This window comes from Leptopilina heterotoma, unplaced genomic scaffold, assembly GCF_015476425.1.
Source record: "Leptopilina heterotoma isolate Lh14 unplaced genomic scaffold, ASM1547642v1 Lhet_36, whole genome shotgun sequence".
NCBI lineage: Eukaryota > Metazoa > Arthropoda > Insecta > Hymenoptera > Figitidae > Leptopilina > Leptopilina heterotoma.
In genome coordinates this window covers 1,117,109-1,135,353 of record NW_025111040.1, presented here as the reverse complement: position 1 = coordinate 1,135,353, position 18,245 = coordinate 1,117,109, and the positions used below count along the sequence as shown (strand labels likewise).

Below are 18,245 nucleotides of genomic sequence, written 5' to 3'. Positions count from 1 at the left end.
TACAACATCCACAAGGATTTCTTTCTTTTTTTTTTTTTTAATCTTCTACCTTTTTTGCACAAATATTTCAAATGCGCTTTTTATCAATATTTATTTTCTTTTTCTTGTAATATATATTTATCCTTATTTTTCTTCTTCCTCCCTCTTAATTATTTTATTTTTTATAAAAAAAGGTCGCGGGTACTCGTAGAAAATATCTCTAAGAATCTCGCTTTTAGACCCTTATTTTTTATATGTATGAAAAAATTCACGGCCGGTGAAAAAGACATTCTTTTTAGACATTCGTCTTCACTATTTTTTTTTTCTCATAATAAAAATTTCATTCGTTTGAGAAAAAAAATTGCTTTTCTTCGTTCGGAAAATCTCGATTTTTTTCAAAAAAAAAAGCTTTCCATTCTTTATAATTATCAATTATTAATTATTAAATATCAATTATTGAAAATTGGATTTTATTCCACTAATTTTTCTTTTTCATTAACATTTTCAAATGAGTAAAAAATTATTTATTTTTTCCTTTTTGGAATCGAATTTCGTTTTTAAATGGTAATTATATGGCTGCTATTTTTTTTATATAATGGAAGTAATTCTTTTTTTTAAGAGATCGTCCAAGAAAAAAAAAATCATTGGGTTAAAGGAAATCCTGAAAAGTAACATTATTTTATCATCATATTTAATTTACAAATTGCCAAATTCAAGATTCGCAATTGATTTATAATAGCAATTAATAGTATATAATACAGCTTCACTCAGATAAAAACACACATATTCATCTAGCATATTTATATATCGTTTTTAAAATTCTGCTGCGGCGATTCTATTTAATGCAACATTCTTTTCTCTCTCTTTTTTCATTCATTTAAATACGAAATCTGTTTTTCTATTTTTTTTTTATCAACAAAACTCAGAGAGTATACTTTCTAATCAAAAAGTACAAAAGAAACTTTTAAATTTAAAACTTTATTCCTTTCTTTTTTAATGAATTGATAACACACACAATTATGCTCTTTATTCCAAAATGTTTCTCGTTTATTTATTTTTTTTTGCTTCGGAAAAAAATTTATTTTTTAAAATTAAGAGGACGTCTCTCAAGTACAAAGAATAAAGAGCTAAATTAGAAGCAAGACAATATTAATACTAAAAATAATAATAATAATAAGTAATAATTATGAGAATGAAAAAAGAAAATTATAAAATAAAAACAATTTTTCTCTGCAATTTTCTATATTTATTCGTTCGCTTCTCTATTCGATGTAACAAAACATTTTCACTTAAAAAAATAAAAAAAAATTTCTCTCGGTTCTCATTTATTTATTTTTTTTTGTACATATCAGACACATTCGAAAATTTCTATCAATCTCTCAAATTTTTTCTTCTTTTTAAATCTTTTGCAAACAAAAAAAAACTATTAAAAAAAATAATAATAATAATTACAACAGCCTAAAATTCCGTAAACTTTGGGATTTTTCTTTTTTTGACGGATTGACGTCCTCGTGTGGACTCTTTACGAGAATTATTAAAGTCAAAAAAAAAAAAGTACAAGAAATAGCATCGCCAAGCAGGTGTTTTTCGCATTTAATCGACAACAAAAAACTTCGTTTCATTTAAAAATCCTATAACAGACAAACAAACAGACACCGCAGTTTGGGTTTTTTTTTCTTTTATCTCCGTAACAAGGGCGCAGTATTTTACACTCGTCGGTTTTAAAAGTACAGTGCTGGATATTAGTGGCTTCGTATTTCTTTCTCTGATTAATTTTAAAGGAAATTCAGTATTTTTGTGATAATTTTTTTTTTCAATTACCCTTTCTTTTGTTGAATTTAGTCAAATTAGAAGGCATTAGCGACCAGCACTGTTTTAATTTTCATTATTTATTTTTTTTTCTCTTTTTCTTTTCATTTTTAAATCTAATAAAGGTTTTTTTTTTGCAATTGTTGTGGATGGAGATAATTTATAAAGGATTTGATGGAATTTGAAAAGGGGAGGGAAGGAGAAGGAGGAGGAGGTGTTTGGTGGAGGATACGATAGTACCTACGGCAAAGCATTTCTCGTTTCAGAATGTGTGTTGTGATGAGAAAATTGGCTGGTTTGGCTGGATGGTCATGATTAATTCAGTCCTGCATCTCTTCCGGCATTTCGTGTGGATTCAAAATTCCAGGCACTGACATTTGTTGCTGTCTCTTTTCCTCCTGGGCTATTCGCAATGCCGTCTCTCGTTCCTCCAAATAAAGATCGGAATCATCCTCACCAGTGTATTCCTTTAAAAACAAAATAAATTAGTTTTATTTTATATCAAAAATTCTTTTTTTCAAAACATTTTTAGCAGAAATTTGATTTCAATTATTATTAAAATTAGTCTGAATAATTATTACTTTAAACTAATCTTAATTTAATACAAATTCAAATTAACTTTCGGAAATTTACTTTTAAAACTCACAAATGTAAAATATTTTAATACTAAAAAATGTTACGCGCGCGCGGAACATGATATTCAATTTATTATTATGCAAATTCCAAATTTTTTATTTTTAAATATAAATTTTTGAATAATTTCATGATCAAAATTTAAAAAATTCACTTATTAAGTACATAATTAATTTTTATTGTTTATATTTTCAAAAATTTTAATAATTTAAATTTTTTTAAATTAACAAAAATTTGAATTCTTGGCAAGAATTCTATTATTTTTATAAATAATCTTCGGAAGAATTCAATTACTTTTAAAAATAATAAAATTTTTTGAAAACATTCAATTATTTTCTAAAATTTTAATAAATTCTTCTAAATTCAATTATTTTCTAAAATTTTAATAAATCCTTCGAAACAATTCAATTATATTCAATAATTTTAGTGAAATTTTCAATTTTACGAAGAAATTCAATTATTTCTTTGATTCGTTATAACATTTGTCAAAAGAATTCAAGTATTTTAATTGATTCAAGGAATTTTGATTGAAATATTGAAAATAATTGAATTCTTCTAAAGAATTAAAAAATTTTTTTTTTAATATAATCGATTTTGTTAATAATTGTAATGAATAATTTTATCATTAAATTTTATTGAAGTTATTGATAGAAAATTAAATTCTTTTGAACAAATTTTATTAGTTTCCGTAAATAATTAAATTTTGTCGAAGAATTACTTAAAGTAATTTTTTAAGTAATGTATTTTTTAAAAATAATTTTAATTAAAAATTTTTAAAATAATTGAATTTTATACAGATTTTTAAAAAATTTTTGAAAATAATCGTTTCTGATAAGAATAATAATTAAAAATTTGATTATTGGATTTTATTAAAAAAATTTTGTAAATAATTGAATTCCTGAAAATAATTAAATTCTAGCAAAGAATTTTATTAAAATTTTTGAAATAATTGAAATAATACAATTCCTGCAAAGAATTTTGCTGTTTTTAATAAAATAATTGAATTCTTTCGAAGAATTATAAAAATAATTGAATTCTTGCGAAGAATTTTATTAGAATGTTTTTAAAAAATAAACATTAATATCTAATTAATTATGTAAGTAAAAAGTTAATTTTTTAAATTTGGAATCTAAAATTAAAGTGAAATTTTCAATTTCAAAAAAAAATTCAATTTTTTTCTTAATTCGTTATAAAATTTATTTAAAAAATTCAATTATTTTTATAAGCAATAAAAACGAATTCAATTATTGCCAATACAATTTTAATAAATTTCAATAATAAAATATTTCATTATAATTATTAAGAAACACGATTATTTTAAAAAGTCGAAACAAACTTTTTGTTCAATTCAATTATTTTGAAAATTTTTTAATTAAAATTCAAAAAAAAAAAATACACTACTTTAAAAAAACTTAAATTCTTCAAAATTCAATTATTGTTAAAATTTTTATAGTATCTTTTCTTGGAAAGTATGTAATAATCTTCTATATTTTAATAAAATTTCTTGAATGAATTAAATTATTTTAGAAATTTGTAATAAAATTCAATTACCGACTTACAAAATTTTCAATTGAAAAAATTTTTTCAAAGTATTAAAGAAACTCCATTATTTAAAAAAAAATTAAAAGAAATTCTTCAAAAGAATTTAATTAGAATTTCTTAAAATTTAAATATAATTATTTACGAGAATTCAATTATTTTCGTAAATAATAAAATTCTTCGCAGAAAATTCAGTTATTCTCAAATTTTTTGATAAAATTCTTTGCAAGAATTCAATTATTTTTAAAAATAATAAAATTCTTCGAAGAAAATTCAATTATTCTCAAATTTTTTGATAACATTTTTTGCAAGAATTCAATGATTTTCAAGACATCAATTTTAAAATTAAAAATATTTAAAAAGAAAAATTGTTAAAAAAGTTAGGAAATAAGAAAGCAAACAACAACTACATAACTTAAAACTACGAACAGATTACCGGAATTCAACGATTATTAATATTAGCAGATTAAAAATAGAAATAAAAATAAAATAATGTGAAAATGTCAACTTATTTCATTTAATTTAATAAAATTTAATAAATTAAAATTAAGATGTTAGCAAACGAAATTATATTGGAAAGAAACGAAATAAAAATTGAATTCTTTAACTACTTACTCTAATTTGAACGAGGAAATCTCTTAAATGCTCTTTAAAGGCTGGGATGTCTTGGTTGAGATTAAACAATCCTTGAACAGTGATTTTAATTTGATTGTCCGTCAAATGTGGAAACGCTGTCCTTAGTAACCTTGCTACGAAATCTTGAATGTAGAGTGTGTTGTCAGGAATGGGACCCAATGGTATCTGAATTCTTCCGGATTCCACAAGTGAAAACATGTACGCCAAAATAGTTGCATGCATTGTAAGTCCTAGAAACAATAAGAAAATACATTTACAAATTTTTCATCAAAACAATTATAATTTATTCGAATTTTTAGTTATTATGGATGTCGACCCAAGGTCTGAATAACTAAAAATTTGATTAAATTCAAGGCGCAAAAAAGTCACTTTTGTCGATTAAAAATACAAAAAAATAGCATTACATATTTTTGAAAATAAATCGAAAAAAGTCACATTCTTTTAAAAATAGTCGAAAAAGTCATAATATCCGAGGCGTTATTGTAAATTACTACTTTACTATTATGTAAAAAGAAGAATTAAAATATTGATGAGAATTTATCTCTTGGTAAAAAAATAATAAATAAATTAATAATGAATTAAATAAAAAATTAATATAATTTACCAGCAGTGTGAGATGTATCTGTAACGACACTGAAAATATGCTGAAGAATATCCGTAAAGTATGTGTGATAAAAACTCTGCGCTGCTTGATCGTGTTGCTCGATGTTTTGCAGAAGCTGATGAAGAATATTGAGGCCAGTGTCAGCAACATTTCTCATAGTGTGTTTGAAGGCCCAAATAATTGAATCCAGGACTAGTTTGAACTGCGCCGGAGGAATCGACAGAAAAGCAGGGAAACAATGGACATTCACTGCCTGTAACACAAAAAAATTAATCCCAAATTAATTTAATTTATTTAGTTAAAAACATTTTTTAATATTTTTATCCACTTTCAAGTTTTATAGATTCTTTCCTAAATTCTAATTTTTTTTTTCGAAATAATATAAAATCTATTTAAATTTGATTTGTTAAAAATAAGAATATAATTACCTGTAACAGGAAGAAGAAATTTGTTCTGTGCTCGGGATATACCTCGAAGTCTTTGTTGATCATTTCTAAGGTGCACTCAAACACAGCGTCAAATATTTTCGGTACTTCACTGGTAATATAGCCCTCAAGTTTATTAACAATTGTCGCCATTGCACTTAAAACTTCAGGTTCACGAGCGCATGCAACATTTGTTTTTTGATAATCTATCAATACAGCGTCCAATAAATGGGGAATAAAATTATCCAGCACCTGAAATTAAAAAAAAAAGTAATACTTTTGAAATTGCTTAATTGAAATTTAATTAAAATGGAAATAATATATATTAATAGTATAAGAGAAATTTGAATTAAATGAATGTTTTACCATTTGATGTTCATTCGTTCTGCTAACCCAGTCTGATATTAATTTAAGAGTTTCTTTCTTGACAACTCTCATACTCTTGATTAATGGTTGTTTAGTTACAATTTCTCCGTTTGCTGCAATGGCAGTGCTAATATTCTCACTCATCACCTTATAAACATTCAACATATCTAAATATATTCGTCCTAATTGCATCACGTACGGATGTCCAAGTGCTTTACACGCACGGACATTTGTTTTAAGGATACTGGCGAGCTGCTTCACTGCCTCCTGATCTTTCAATATGTCCACATTCTAAAAGCAAAATTCAAATTCTATTCATTTTTATTCTTTAATTTAATAAATACACAAATTAAATAATAATTTAACGTATATTATTTTACGCAAAAAAATAATAATTTTGTCCCGAAATATTTTTCCAACTTCCTTTACTAATTTTAATAATAATAATAATTATTAATATTATTACTAATTAAATAGAAATAGGAAATCAGGATTGACAAAAAATTTAATGTTGCTTTCTCTAACTTTTCCCTGATTTCCAGACAAAATTTTGACTTTTTTCCTGACCATAAAGAATATTCTGATTCACTCTAAAAATTATTTTCTAGAATTTTTCACCAAAATTCTTCTTTAAATCGATTATTTTTAATAAATTTTTGAAAAAGTTCTTTGAGAATTTTCAAATCCATTTGATTGCAATTTAATTTTACGTGAAATTTTGATTATTCAGAAATTCTTCAGTTTAATATATTATATATATTAGAAAATAAAAACTTCAAGTAATTTCAAAAAAATTCAATTAAATTTTCTCACAATAAAATTAATTCTACAGAATTGTCAGTTAAAAGTATGAAAAATTCAAATTTCTAAATTCTTTAAATTTTAAACCTTTTCAAAATTATATTATTTCTAAATTCTTCTGAAAAATTCAATTAATTGCAAAGAATTGTAATAAAATTTCTTAAAAAAATTAAATTATTTTCCTAAATTAAAAAAATTCATTGCTGGGAATTCAATTATTTTTATAAATAATAAAATTCTTCGCTAAAATTTAATTTCTCTTATAAACAATAAAATTTCTCAAAAGAATTCTATTTTTTAATACCTTTTACATTCAAAATTAAAAAGAAGCATTTATAAACTAATTATCTAATTATTATTGTTGTCTAACATTTTAATAAAATTCCTTGGGAAAATTCAATTATTTTTAAAAGTTTTATAAAATTCTTCCCAAAAATGCAATTATTTTAACATTTTGATTAAATTCTTTACAAGAATTTAATTATTTTCAATAGAATAGTTTTAATTAAATTCCTTAAAAATTTAAACTTCTGCGAAAATAATTTCTTCGAATGTCTTTGAGGAATTTTTAAAATTGTTATAAAAATATTTTAATTCTCATAAAAAATGTGATCAAATTTTTCAAAAATAATTTAATTTTTGCGAAGAATTTTGACAAATTTTTGTAAATAATTGATTGATATTATTTATGAAAATAATTGAATTATTGCAAAGAAGTTTATAACAAATTTGTAAATAATTGAATTCCTGTGAAATTTGTATTATTTATGAAAATAATTAAAAGATTACGTAGAATGTACAAAAAATTTTTTTTCAATAATTGAATTCTTTTGGAAAACTCAATTAAAATTGAAAATCATTGAAAATAATTTCTAATTAATTGTTTATAAATTGTATAAATTTTATCAAATTTTTAATTGGAACCTTTTGAAGTTTATCAATTTATAAAAATTGTAACCATAACTCTTTTAAAATTCCATTAATTTTTAAAATTTGTTTAACAAAAATTATTCAACTTTTGAATAATTTAATACAGAAATTATGAAAAAATTTGATTTTCAAAAACACGTAATTGAAATTTTTTTAAAGGTAATTCAATTCCTAAAAATAATTCTAAAAAATTGAAACAAATTTAAATTTTGTCAAATTTAATTGAAATAAATTTTCAATTTTAAAGAATTTCATTTTTTTCTTTTAAAAATTATTTTGAAATCTAATCGTATTTCTGAACGAATCTAACTGAAAATTTGAAAAATAATTGAATTTTACAAAAATTGAGAACTAAACTTATTATCAGGACAAGGAAAAAAGTTCATATTCTTTATAAAAATCAAAAAAATACATAATAAAATTTTTGTGAAAACCCTAAATGAAATTAGTTTCTTTTTTTTGCTCTTTGAATCGACTAAAATGAGTTTTTTCAGTCGTCAGATTTAATCTTTCTATAGCTACATTTTTATTACTTCTTTTCAGTCTTAAATTAACTTTTGCTACTTTTTTAAATGAATTACCGAGTGCGAAGCCTTAATTTCTATACGAGTCGTTTATATAATTCTTAATTTTTTTTAATTTAAAAAAACGTTTCGATAAATTATTTTTCAACAATATTTTTTCAAAAATAAGGAATTTTCATTAAATTTCAAAAAGAAAATCTTTTAAACTAACAACGGTCGGTAAAATTTAAAGCGCGCTTGTAATTTCGCTAGGTTTCTTACATTTTGAAAATTTGAAAATTTTTTAAATATATTTTGTTAATATTACCTTGGAGGCTTGACTTATAATGTCGTCCCACACTTGATTCGGCAATAGCATGTACTTTTCAATCAAATGGTCCTGCACTACCGTGTCAACTTGGGCATTAATCATGTAACCAACAGCTTCATAAAATGTATGAACCTTAAAAAATCATTTCGATTCATCAAAATTTACACATTAAAACGAAAGAGTATTGTTTCCTAATTAAAAAATTGTAAATATGTATTAATTAAAAACGTAAAAATTATTACTGTACTATTAATAAATAAATAAATATAAAAAACTTTATCTTACATAGTTTTGCATTTTTCGAAATTGTAATCAAAAATCGAAAATAATATTAAAATAGAATTATTATTACAAAAAATTAGTAAATTATTTATATTTTTAGATTTACCTGTTGTGTTTGGAGATCACAAATGATACTGCTAATGGTAGATAAAATTTCTTCTATAAAGGGCACAGCCTCGCCAATTTGCAACGTTACAAAATGTCGTCTACATTTCAGAGCAATTTTAATAAAAGTATCGCATGCCATGTCCTGTACTCCCTCATGTGTTTCTAATAAGAAAATAATTATTATTCATTATAATTATTATTTTATGATTCACTTAATTTAACTTATAACATGTTTTACACATAATTTATAAATGATTAAATGTTATAATTAAAAAATTATGTATAAATAACTAAGTCAAGAACTTAAAAAATTCTCTTTTTGATGAATAATTCAAATTCAAAATTTCCACAATTTTTTTTAGCAGACAAAGTTAAAAAATTTCTATTCATTGAAACAAAATTCGTTTAGAAAATAGAAAAAATTTAAATTTAAAACAAATTAAATTTAATTTTAATTAGAATATTATTATAAACGGAAATTTTGATCATAAATGTTATTTTTGTCATTTAAGAAAAATGTTTTATGAAGTAAATAATGTAAATGAAGTGAATAATAATAAAATGATTAAAATATGGATAAATTAGAATTTTAAATAGATTCAAACTCGTTATTGCCTATAAAGACTAAAATGAGAATAATTTTTTTTTGTTCTTATAAAAAGAGAAGAAATTTATTATACACTCACCGTGCATGAATTCGAATAATTTATTCACAACGGTTTTCAAAAATTTCCAATGAGCGCGAAGAAAACGTGGATATTGTCCTACGACATACATAATATTACTGGCGATAATGGCCTTGTTGTCCTTGCCCTTTTTCTGCTCACATAAGCCAAGCAAGTCCTTTATTACAGTCACAAGAAAGCGTTTCTCATCCTCCTCGTGCATTGCACCCGAAATACTTCCTATCGCCCAACACAACTGCAATCAAAATTATTTACTCATTAGCATTCAATTTAAATTCTTATTTTGACGAGTTTCTTTAAATTTTTTGAAAATAATGTTATTTTAATTAAAAATTTGGAAAATAATTGAATTAAACAAAGAATTTTTTCAACTTTTTAAAATAATCTTGCCTGTTCATAATTATAATTGAAAATTAGATTAATTCAATTTTATTAAAATGTATTGATACTAATTGAATTTCTGCAAAGAATTTTACTAATTATAAAAGTAATTAAATCCTTCCAAAGAATGTTATTATTTATGAAAATAATTGAATTTTGGAGAACAATTTAATTATTTATAAAGATAATTGAAATTTAGAGGAGAATTTAAAAAAATTTTTAAACATAAATTAATTGAATTTCTGCGAAGAATCTTATGGAAATTTATGAAAATAATTGAATTCTTGTGAAGAATTTTGTTTAAAAATAATATTTAAAAGAATTTAGTAAATCTAAACAATTTTGCTATTTATGGAAATAATTGAATTCTTGAGAAGAATTTTTTTACATTTTCTAGAAATAATTGAATTCTTTTGACGAATTTTAATAAAATTTTTAAGAACAATTACATTTTTCGAGGAATTCGATTAAAATTGTATTAAAAATAATTGAAATTTTGCAATCAGTTTTACTATTTATGAAAATAATTGAATAAATTGCGAAGAAATTTAAAAAAATAAAATTGTAATTACGGTGACTTACTTCCTTTGATTAATTTATTTTCGAAAAATTTTAATAAAATTCTTTAAAAGAATTAAATTATTTTTAATAGAATGTAAAGAAATTTCAATTATTTCAAAAATTTTCATTTATTTGTTTATAAAAATTCAATTACTTTGAAAAATTAGAATTGAAAAATTTCAAAAATCTTGTTTTTCAGAATTTTTAAAAAAAACTTTGCTAAAATTCAATTTTATTACAAAATTTTAAGCGTTATTGATTTTATACTATCAAATTAATTATTTTTAACTAATTCAAATTTGGAAAACAGTCTAAATATCTATAAAAATTGAAATAAAAAGCGATTTTTTAAAATCAAATTAAACTAATACAACTTTTTTTAATTTGGTGAATAAATTCCCGGTTTGGCATAAAATTCCTGGCTCATTCCCGGTATTTCCCGGTCAAATTGAATTCCCAGTTAATAGACATCCTGATTTACGCATTTCATTAATTAGTGTCTATAAACTATTTAATTACAGTAAAATAAATACAGGCTTCACACTCGATAATTAGTTTTTGAAAAAGGATCAAAAAGTAACTTTAAGACCGAAAAAAGTAGTAAATAGTTGGTTTTAATAGATGAGTATGAAGCCTGAAAAATAAACAAAATAGGAAAGAAATAAAAAGTTATAAATTAAAATGTTAACAAAATTAAAAGTGACTAGAATTAAATGTAAAAAAATGATTTCTCTCACCGTATTGAGATTTTTCCAAGACCATTCGGTGCCATTGACTTGATTTTGTAATTTCTCTGTCATAACACGTTCAGTGTCAACATAATCAAGATGAGTGAGATAAACAAGTGTCTCCCTCATATTTTTATACAAATTTATTGAATCCGTGTCCTTCATAAATTCCCTAACAACTTCGCCATTTTCATTTTCAACAACGAGCACCTCCTCTGGTTTTGCCATTCGACTAATCATAATATAACGTACTTTAGTTAATACAGGACAATAAAATAATCTCCTTGGTGGTATTGCGACATTATTTTTTGTTAAAAATAATGGCGATGTTGACATAAATGGATTTTCACGATAAAGATCGGCGGCCAATCCATTCCAATATTCGAGGCATATTTTAAAAATTTCCACCTCCTCAACATCGGATATTAAAACAAGATAATGTAATGCCTTCGATAATGTTTCATTCATTTGTTTCTTTTCAACCAATTGGCCATGTTCCTTTAAATAGGTGCACAAGAACATTGCCAAATTTTGTATAAAATTTTGATCCTGATCCTGACCCATTGCATAGGCATCGCGTATTTTTGTATCCAATGGTAACATTTGCTCCAATTGTGACATTGTATTGGCAAAAAGAACAATAAACATGTCATCGTAATTTGTCACAGTGACGCCTGCGATTTCGGTCAAACATTTTAATGTCACGTTTCTGAATATTGGAACGTTTAAAAACTGTAAAGAGAGGAAGAAGAATTTTTTAATTACAATTCATCATTTTTTTAATTAGAAAATTTGTTTTTAAAGATAAGAAAAGAAATAAAAATACTTTAAATATCAGAGTGGTGATTAGTTTCGTCTCGAAAATATAACCGAGAGGAATCCAATTTAGAAATCGAAGTAGCGTCTCGAGTGTGACGGCAACCAGAGGAACGTTTTGCGAATTGTCCATGACAAATTGACAGAGTTGAAAAATTTGCGAGAATTCACTGCACATTGTATCCTTCAAGTGTTTTGCTTTTGTTTGCGTTATTTGCCCACTTGAAAAATCAAATACTTCCTCGGATAATAATTTCAAAATGGCCATATTATTTTGACAGAGACTCTCATTGGTTTTACTTGCACCGACAATATCGCCAATAAATGATTCCCAATTCTTTGGCCATTCTCGCTTTAGTACCTGCAGAAAAAATCGGAAAGATTAAATTAATAACTATACTTCGTTCCACGAGAGAATGCTTTCTGACGCGCAGTTTTTTTTTCTTAAAGCGTGGAGAAAAATTCAAAAATGGTGTTTTCCGAAAGTCTCATAACCAATGAAAATATTGGCTGCTAACTGAACACCTACATTTTAAACTTCTGAAAACCAATTCTTTCACGACACATGTTCTAGCAACCTATGTTTATGACGGTACTAATAAAAGAAAAAAATACAGGCAGTAAAATATTCAAAATTTTTAAATATTACAATTAATGAATTTTTATTAACATATTTGGAGTCTATCAATTTTGCTGATTCCATTGATATTTAATTTTTTTTTCTAGACATAAAATTAAAACATTTAATTTTCACTTTTTATCTACAGAATTTACAATAAAGAATATTTAATTTTATAGTCGGAAAAAAATTATATATCAATTGAATCAGCAGAATTCATAGATTACAAATATATTATTAAAAATTTATTAATTGTAATATTTAAACATTTTTAATATTTTATTGCCTCTATTTTTTTCATTTATTACCACTGTCATAAACGTGGGTCGTCGAGACATGTGTCGGCCGAGAGTTAAACTTGAGTCGGGATATTTAAATTATGGAAAAAGGCTTGGCCACAATTTTTTTTGGGAAAATGGGCCGTCTAAATTTCAAAATTTAGCGAATAGTGACAATTTCACTAATATCTGCGCGAAATGGACGAAAACTCGTCCTTTTACGACAGCATTCTCTCGTGGAACAGGGTATACATAAATTTATCAGGGTTGTCACAAAAAATTCAAATTAAAATTGTAAAATTATTCGAAAACATCAATAAATTCTTTTTTAAATAAATATTTAATTATTATTACTTCTTCATAGGAATTAAGATTTTTAAAAAATTCAAATTAAAACCTTTTGAAATTCAATTATTAATAAGAATATTATTAGAAAACATGAAGATATCGAGCACTCCGAGTGTTCGACTCGGAGTGATCGACTTCTTCATGTTTTATAATAATTTAAACTTCCATACAAATAATAAAATTCTTCGCTGAAATTCAAATATTTTCAAAATCTAATATTTTATTAATATTTCTCAAATAAATTCAATTATTAAAAAAAACCTGTAATAAAATTCTTTGCTAGAATTCAATTATTTTCATTAATAATCAAATTCTACACAGGATTTCAATTATTTAAAAGAAATGTAATAAAAACCATTGCAAGAATTCAATTATTTTCATAAATAATTAAATTCTTCACAAGGTTTCAATTATTTAAAAAAAATGTAATAAAAATTCTTGCAAGACTTCAATTTCAATTATTTTTAATACAATTTTAAGTAAATTCTTCTATAAATGTAATTAATTTCAAAAATTTTATTAAAATTCTTCGAAAGAATTCAATTATGAAATTATTATTAATAATTTTTGCAAAAGTTCGTTAAGAATTATCAAATCCATTTGTTTACAATTCAATTTTACGAAATTTCGATTATTTAGAAATTCTTCAATTAAATATATATTAGAAAATAAAAACTTGGAATAATTTCAACAAAAATTTGGTCTACAATTTTTCAAAAAAATTATTTCAACGGAATTGTTAATTAAAAATATGGAAAATACAGATTTTCAAAAATTATAATTTGAAATCTTTTCAAAATTCAATTATTTCTAAATTCTTCTAAGAAATTAATTAATTTGCAAAAAAAGGATTAAACTTCTTTAAAAAATTCAATTATTTTCGTAAATATTAAAATTCTTCAAAATAATTCAATTATTTTCAATATAATTTTATTTAAATCCTCGAATGAATTTTAATAAAAATCTTCCAAAAAATTAAAATGATTTCATAAATTATAATAAAATTTATCCAAGGAATGAAACTAATTTCTGTAACAAATAAAATTCATCGCAGGAATACAATTATTGTCAAAAATTTTAGTAAAAATTTTCAAAGCAATTCAATTTCCTAAATGAAAAAAATTCATTGCAGGAATTCAATTACTTTCTGGAATTTTTTACTAAAATTCTTCTGTAAATCCATTTCTTTTAATAATATTCCTCTAAATCAATTATTTTTATTAATTCTACAGAATTGTTAGTTAAAAGTATGACTAATAATTCTTCTTCAAAACAATTATTTTTAATAACTTTTGAAAAAGTTCTTTAACAATTTAAAAATTTTAACTGAAATTCATTTTTAAATCAATGAATTAATTATTTATTTAGAAATAAATTATTTATAAAAAATAATTGAAATTGTAATAACTTGGAAATTCTTCAATTAAATATATAAATTAAAAAATAAAAACTTCAACTAATTTAAAAGAAATCCAATTCACCTTTTTCATACAAATTAATTCTGCAGAATTGTTAGTTAAAAGTATGAAAAATTCAGATTTTCGAAGATTTTAATTTGAAACCTTTTCAACATTCAATTATTTCTAAAAATTTATGCCACAATGCCTTTAATATTCAATTATTATCTTAAAATTCAACTGAAATTCATTTTTAAATCAATTTTTACTAGAAAATTCTACTAGAAATCAATTATTTAAATACAAAAATAATTCATTGAATACATGAATGTTTCTCAAAGTTGGAATCTCATCAAGAATTTTATCAATAAATTTTTAAATAATTGAATTTTTTCGACGAATTTTAATAAAATTTTCAAAAATAATTACATTTTTCGAGGAATTTGATTCAAATTGTATTAAAAATAATTTAAAAATCTATGATGAGTTTTGTTATTCATGAAAATAATTGAATATCTGTAGAAAATTTTATTATTTATGAAAATAATTGAATTATTGCGAAGAAATTTATAAAAAATTTGTAAATTGTTAAATTCCTGTGAAATGTTTATTATTTATGAAACTAATTTAATGTTTGCTTAGAATTTTATCAACATTATTTTAAATAATTTAATTCTTTTGAAAAATTTTATTAAAATAGTAAATATTGAAAATCATTGAATGGAGGGAAATTTTAGAAAAGAATTGTAATTTTACCAAGAATTTTATTAAAATTTTTTGAAAATAATTGAATTTTGGAGAAGAATTTTATTATTTTTAAAGATATTTGAAATTTTGACGAAAATTTCTTTAAATTTTTTAACATAATTGAATTTCTGCGAAGAATTTTGTTACTTTTGAAAATAATTGAATTTCTACAATCATTTGTAACTTCTTCAAAATTCAATTTATTCCAGTACTTTAATAAAAAAATCCCTGACTTTTCCCTGAATTCCCAGATCAATTCTTCTTTCCCTGACTTTTCACTGAATTCATTGATTTCCCTGATCTGTTTAAACCCTGTTTATTATTTCTTTTTTTTCACCTGTACGAGAATCATGTTTAATTTGTTGAGATAGACTTTTGAGGCCTCCATTGTTTCAGGATCGCTGCTTGTTTTGATAATCAAACCTACAATATATTTTTTTATACCCTCGCATTGATTTCTCGGCAAAACTTTCCATCTTGTCTTTATAACTTGCTCCAATATTTGTAATGCGTAATATTTCGTTTGTTGATTCTGTAAAAAGTTTAAGGAAAAAATTAATCCAATTTTTTGCTACCTTTAAAAATCAAAGAAATTTTTTTATCCAGATTTTTTTTTCCTTACCTGTGAATATTCTAAAATGGTATCCACTCGTGTCCAGGCATCAGGATGTTCCTTGAGCGTTGTCAGAACGTCCTGTGCAACTCGTTGTTGCTCACCTATTCCAGTGTACATACATCCTACAATATTGTCGAGAAGCGTTATGTCCAACTTCTGGTTAAAGTCCAACAACTTTGAAGCTTGATCGGCTAGAGTTGCCATTATGAATGATTTTTTTTCACACACAAACTGTAAATAAAAAAAATCATTTATTAGAACTATTTTCTTTTGAGAAAAATTCAATATTTTTCTCAATAATAAAAAAATGTAAATATTTCTAATTTTGAATAATTATTTAAAATGAAACAAGAAAGAAGGAAAATTATCCAGACAAACAAAATTGTTTACAATTAGCAAAATACAACGACCGGAAAAGTTGAATTTACAAAAAGACAAAAATAATGTCCTTAAAAATGCAAAGAAATAACATTATTTTCCAATGATTTATAAAATATTTCGAATCACCAGTGAGAAAAAATGATAAATAACGGTCAGACAGCGCCAGCAAAGTAAACGCTTCTCAAATGAGTTCCATGCCAGGCGTCCTCATATAATCGGCATTTATGAAAATTTTTCCCAAAATTTCGATAAAATTGAAAATAAATATTAAGACCAGAAAAGGATACAACATGAAAAGAATGATGATTCACTGGAAACAAGACAAAACGTGCCTCGGGGAGGTCACCGCACTGCGACCGCCCGACCTAACCTACATTTGTCACTCACAAACGGGGTTAGAGGGAACCCGGTGAATTTCCCCATATTCAATAGGAAAATACACAATCACCGGTTAAAATATCATAACCCAATAATGAAAATTACTCACAATAAAAATCAATATTATTTCATAGTAACATTAAAAACATTTTAAAACAATTCCGGTCGCTGTTTTTTGCCATTGCGTCGTTACTTCATATTGACGATCATTGGAGAAGATGAGGTAAATTTTCTCTCGTCTCTCTCATACCCAACAATTTTCATTGAAACCTTACCGTTTTTTCAAAACTGGCACACACACACAAACTTCCTTTTCACGGTCGTTAAAAAAAAAACACTCGTTCCGCATCGACAATTATAAAATGCGATGCCTCCCAGATATAAATCACACAAGAGCACAAAAATGATCAAACACACAAACGACCGATTCCCGCGCGCGACCAACTTCGTTCGTTTTCACACACACTCCGTCTTATTTCACATTGTGTTTCCATCTCACTCGCCATGAAACATGGACAAGGACAGACACACCACTCTTCAATCACAAACGTTTTAGAAAAGTTCTTTCCATTTTCAACAACCGCATTAAAAAAAACACACTTTTTCTACTTGCATTTCTACATTTACCAATTTTGTTATTATTTATCTATTAAATAACATTCAAGTCAAATTTCTGTCACATCGCCATAATTTTTCCAGACACTGTTTTTCCTTTATTAAAATTCCAAAAACTAAATAATTGATAACGAAAAATATTCAATTGAAAGAAGAATGATTGTAAAAATTCGATTAAATTGATTAATAACTCCAAAAATTGGGGAAAAATTGCGCGCACTTCCTTTTCTTTTAGAGGAAATAGCCCTATGTCTGATAACACTCAAACACGTATGGTAATTATTCTATTTCTATATATATATTTTATTCCTTTCTCTCTCTCTCTCTCTTTCCTTTCTTTCTGTCATCACGATCATCGTCGTCGTCTCTTGGATCTTGATTTCGTTTTCTTGGTTTCTTTATTTTTTATTTGTGAAATGACAATACCCACCGAGGTCGTATTTTGTCAAAACTTGAGCCCTTCCTTTGAATTTCATCCGATATTTCTTTTTTTTTAAATTAAAAATAAAAAAAAAACTTTCCACCGGCAAGAAGCGAATACGCTGACGCGTTATTATCACCTGCGTTGCACCGCAATTTTCCAACCTCAAAAAAGATTTTCGAAAATAATAACAAAATGGCCGCTGCCCCGACAAGTTCGGTCGGGAATCATTGTTTAGAAAGGAGAATTCTGATTGGTTCATTTATGATATTTCGACCAATGGGAAAAGAGATAATTGAAGATCAACAGTGACGTTCTATGTCACGT

The 18,245-nt window shown here is 24.3% G+C and overlaps 1 protein-coding gene across 5 annotated transcripts; it reads right to left on the bottom strand.

The window, feature by feature from the left end:
- Positions 1-653: 653 nt before the first annotated feature.
- Positions 654-18,085, bottom strand: LOC122505539 (exportin-1). 5 transcript variants are annotated; one of them, XM_043617229.1, is made up of 13 exons: positions 17,928-18,085; positions 16,130-16,354; positions 15,845-16,039; positions 12,129-12,479; positions 11,312-12,034; positions 9,633-9,867; positions 8,945-9,108; positions 8,554-8,688; positions 5,992-6,282; positions 5,629-5,877; positions 5,201-5,453; positions 4,576-4,826; positions 654-2,255 (listed from the first exon to the last, which is right to left on the bottom strand). In XM_043617229.1, exons 2-13 carry the CDS (start codon positions 16,325-16,327, stop codon positions 2,109-2,111), a joined length of 3,192 nt encoding a protein of 1,063 aa, XP_043473164.1. In that variant the 5' UTR covers positions 16,328-16,354; positions 17,928-18,085; the 3' UTR covers positions 654-2,108. The 5 variants fall into 5 exon arrangements, with proteins under 5 accessions (XP_043473164.1, XP_043473165.1, XP_043473166.1 ...); XM_043617230.1 differs by lacking the exon at positions 17,928-18,085 and adding an exon at positions 17,510-17,724; XM_043617231.1 differs by lacking the exon at positions 17,928-18,085 and adding an exon at positions 17,496-17,517.
- Between the last annotated feature and the right edge of the window lie 160 nt (positions 18,086-18,245).